At 60.4% G+C, this 3,799-nt stretch overlaps 1 protein-coding gene across 1 annotated transcript in view; it reads right to left on the bottom strand.

Moving 5' to 3' along the window:
• Positions 1 to 1,164, bottom strand: part of SESN2 (sestrin 2) — a 9,398-nt gene extending 8,234 nt beyond the window's left edge. The window contains exon 1 of the mRNA XM_017831132.1: positions 1,081 to 1,164. Within this exon, the coding sequence (XP_017686621.1) occupies positions 1,081 to 1,149 (69 nt within the window). The 5' untranslated portion in view covers positions 1,150 to 1,164. The remainder of the gene's footprint in view (positions 1 to 1,080) is intronic.
• Between the last annotated feature and the right edge of the window lie 2,635 nt (positions 1,165 to 3,799).

The raw sequence follows: 3,799 nt of genomic DNA, 5'->3' as shown, positions 1-3,799 counted from the left end.
CACCATCACAGGAACACAACCGAGGCACCTTCACCGGCAGTGGGGAAGCCCCAGATCCAGGGAATTTCGGTGGTGCCTGCCAGACACTGCTGGCCAAGGTCTGGGGCATCCCCGACACCCCCAGGCTCACCCCTGCCTGCTCCAAATTTCAGGCTTTGGCTCATGTCAGGACAAGTGCTGGAGTGACCCCCCTGCTGTTTGTTCCCAGGGGTTTCTCCCACCCACTGTCCTGGCACTCCCAGCCTCCAGCCCGTGTCAGGAGGAACCATCCTGCAGTGACATGGCTGGGGGACCACCAACTCTCCCCCCAGCTGCAGAGCAATCCCGCTGTCCCCGGGGAAACCTGAGGGAAGGGGGAATGCAGGAGCAACAGGGAAAAAATGCGATTTTTTTTTTTTTTGGAGAGGGGAAAATAAGTCTTGCAAATAGAGGCAATTCCCAACTTTTCAGGACACTCAGGATGTTGGACTGACACTGCAGACCGCTCTGGTTGCCTGAGAGGGTCAGGGAGGTCATGCAAAGCTCCACAGACACCCCAGTTTTCCACACTGGACTCCAAATGCAAAAGCGATGCCAGACACTTCCAGAATATTTGGGTTAACGGGTCATCGGAGATCCCATAACCGGCCTGGGAACAGCAGCACGAGCCAAACAACAGGACAGAACTCCCAGAGGGCCCCCACCCTCCTGCCAGCCCCCCACCACTCACACCGGCGGGCACATCCCATCACCCCCCGCCTCAGTTTCCCTTTGTCCCCGGTTCTGCCCTGCTCCCACACACCTCCCAGCTCCCGGAGGGATCGGCAATACCAAAACTTCCCTGCCCAGCCCTCCAGTGCCCCTCCAGGACTCTGGAGATGCTCCCAGCACCCCCCACCCCCCACTCCCCCACCGTGTCCACCCTCCCGCAGCCCGGACGGTCTCTCGACGTGTCCCGACTTGTCCCCTCCCTGCAGCCGGCCGGGGGTGGGAGGTGTCCCCGGGCGGGGGGGGGACAGCAGCGATGCTCAGGGGGACACCCCCAGCCCCTCCCGGGCGCGCTGCCCCCCCCCGTGTATCCCCCCGGCAGCTCTTCCTTACCTGCCCGCCCCGCCGGGTCCCGCAGCGCCGGTGCTCCTCCAGGGGACACGGCGAGCCGGCCACGAGCATCGCGGCGGGGGGTGGGCGGTGGGGAGACCCCCGGAAACCCCCAAAACCCCCCCAAAAGCCCCCCGGACACCCCCGGGCTGCGCAGCGACCCCCGGACCCCGCGCCCGCCCCGGTTACATAGGGCGGGTGGGGACACGCCCCCCGGGCGGTCTCCACCAATGGAAACGCGGGGGCGTGACCACCAAGCACCCGCCGGGCCAATGGAAGCGTAGGGGCGGGGCCAAGGCACAGGCATCAGGTCAACCCGCAGCCGCCAGCGGGAGCTCCCCCCGCCCTCGGGACACTTGGGAGTGTTGGAATTGTCTCCCGCGGGCAAAGGGAAAAGAAAACTGGTGGAAACCCCCTCTGCTCCCCCCAGTGAGAGCGGAGCTCTCATCGGCAGAGCTGCCTCCGGCCCCGTGGACCAGCATCAGATTGACCTGGAGCTGCTGGAACAATTCCAGAGGAGGCCATGGAGGTGCTCCAGGGCTGGAGCCCCTCTGCTCTGGAGCCAGGCTGGGAGAGCTGGGGGGGTTCACCTGCAGAATAGAAGGCCCCAGGGAGACCTGAGAGCCCCTTCCAGTGCCTATAGGTGCTCCAGGAGAGCTGGAGAGGGACTGGGGACAAGGGATGGAGGGTCAGGACACAGGCAATGGCTTCCTACTGCCAGAGGACAGAGTTAGATTGTGAGGGTGGGGAGGCCCTGGCACAGGTTGCCCAGAGAAGCTGTGGCTGCTCCTGGATCCCTGGAAGTGTCCAAGGCCAGGCTGGATGGGGCTTGGAGCAACCTGGGCTAGTGGAAGTTGTCCCTGCCCATGGGGGCGGAATGAGATGGGCTTTAAGGTCCCTTCCAACCCAAACCACTCTGGGATTCTGTGAAATGGCACATGAGGGCCCTGCACACCTTCCCAGGAAGATTCTATGTCCAAAATCGCTGAGCTGCCCTGCCACAGAATCACAGAATACCCTGAATTGGAAGGGACCCACTAGGGTCATGAAGTTCAACTCCTTGCTCTGCACAGGACAACCCCAAAAATCCCCCCTCTGCACACAGAACCATGTTCTCCCTCTAGCCACTCCAGTGCTTCCTGCCATGGAACACTTTGATTAACCTCAAGCAGAGGAGCCCCAGGAATTGAGCAGTTTTCCCCTCCCAGTCTCTACAAGGTCCCAGCCCAGCTCCCGTCCCTTTGGATAAACACCAAGCTCAATGAAAGAGCTGTAGAATCCCATAATGGTTTGGGTTGGAAGGGATCTTAAAGCTCGTGTCGTCCCACCCCCCTGCCATGGGCAGGGACACCTCCCACTAGCCCAGGTTGCTGCAACGTGGCTTTGAAAAAAAAGGTGAAAAGAAAAAAAAAATAAGAGCAATAAAGAAAAAAAAAATTGAAAGAAAGGGGAAAAAAACCCACCCCCACAAGCACGGGCAGCCCCAGACACAGCACTGGTACCGCTCTGGCACTGCCTGACAGCCTGACATGGCAAAGTCCAGCAAATGGGAATTGCTGCACAAACAACTCCGGGTTTGCCTGGCAACAGCCTCCTCCAGCTCTGTCCTGAGCTCCTGCCAACAAAGGGAACATGTCAGAGCCCCACGGCCAGCACAGCCACAGCAGCCCCCGCAGGCAGGGAGCACATCCCAGTTTCAGATGTCCCTGGTCACTGCTCCTTGTCCTTGTCCCCTTCCCGGGGCTATTTTTAGGGTGTTTTGCAAACACGAGGCTGTTTTTTTAGGGTGTTTTGCACCGAGGGTGTGGGGTCTGTGTGGCTCTGGCCACCCTGAGGTTTCTGCTTCTCTTCTGCCACCTGTGTCACTTCAGAGGCACAATTTGGGGGTTTCATTGCAGCTGCTCTCGGGGGGACCCAGCCCTGCACTGCCCTGGGGCTGGAGGGGCTGCTTCACCCTCTGTCCCCTCGGTCCAGCTCCAGCAGCAGCTCCTTTGGCCCTGGACACAGAGAAGCTGTGGCTGCCCCATCCCTGGAAGTGTCCAAGGCCAGGTTGGATGGGGCTTGGAACAACCTGGGATGGTGGAAGGTGTCCCTGCCCATGGCAGGGGGTGGAACAGGATGAGCTTTAGGGTCCCTTCCAACCCAAACCATTCCACGATGATTCTGTGATTCCCCCTGAGGCCGCAGCTCTGTGTTTGCTCTGGCTGAACATGTCAGCCTGGAGTGGAAAATCCATCTCTTCCTCTGCAGCACTGAAGGTAAGACAGTGTAAGCAAAGCAGGGCAGGGGGGCTGCCTCTGTTCCCCCCTTTCTGCCCCCCAAAAAGCTCTGGCTGTGAGGGGGACAGGCTGAGATGGACCTGGGCACCCCAGGGCTGGGGAGTGTGTCAGGCCCTGATCCAGCTGGAGATGCTGCCAAGTATTTAATACAAAAATATCCCATCAGAAGACACGGAGGGCTGTGCCAGGAGGATATTTATCCCTGTGTGCCGAGCAGGGACAGGAGGGGCAGAGCGTGGCTTGGTGGGCACTAACCCATGTCCCCAGGTGCCACATCCACAGGGCTTTGAAACCCCTCCAGGGGTGGGGACTCCAACTGTGCCCTGGGCAGCTGTGCCAGGGCTGGACAACCCTTTCCATGGAGAAATTTTCCCAGTAGCCAACCTGAACCTCCCCTGGCACAGCCTGAGGCCGTTCCCTCTCCTCCTGTCCCTTGTTCCCTG

Source organism: Lepidothrix coronata, unplaced genomic scaffold (genome assembly GCF_001604755.1).
Source record: "Lepidothrix coronata isolate B3197 unplaced genomic scaffold, Lepidothrix_coronata-1.0 Scaffold187, whole genome shotgun sequence".
NCBI lineage: Eukaryota > Metazoa > Chordata > Aves > Passeriformes > Pipridae > Lepidothrix > Lepidothrix coronata.
The sequence above is the reverse complement of the archived record's forward strand: the minus strand, read 5'-3'. Positions and strand labels throughout refer to the sequence as shown.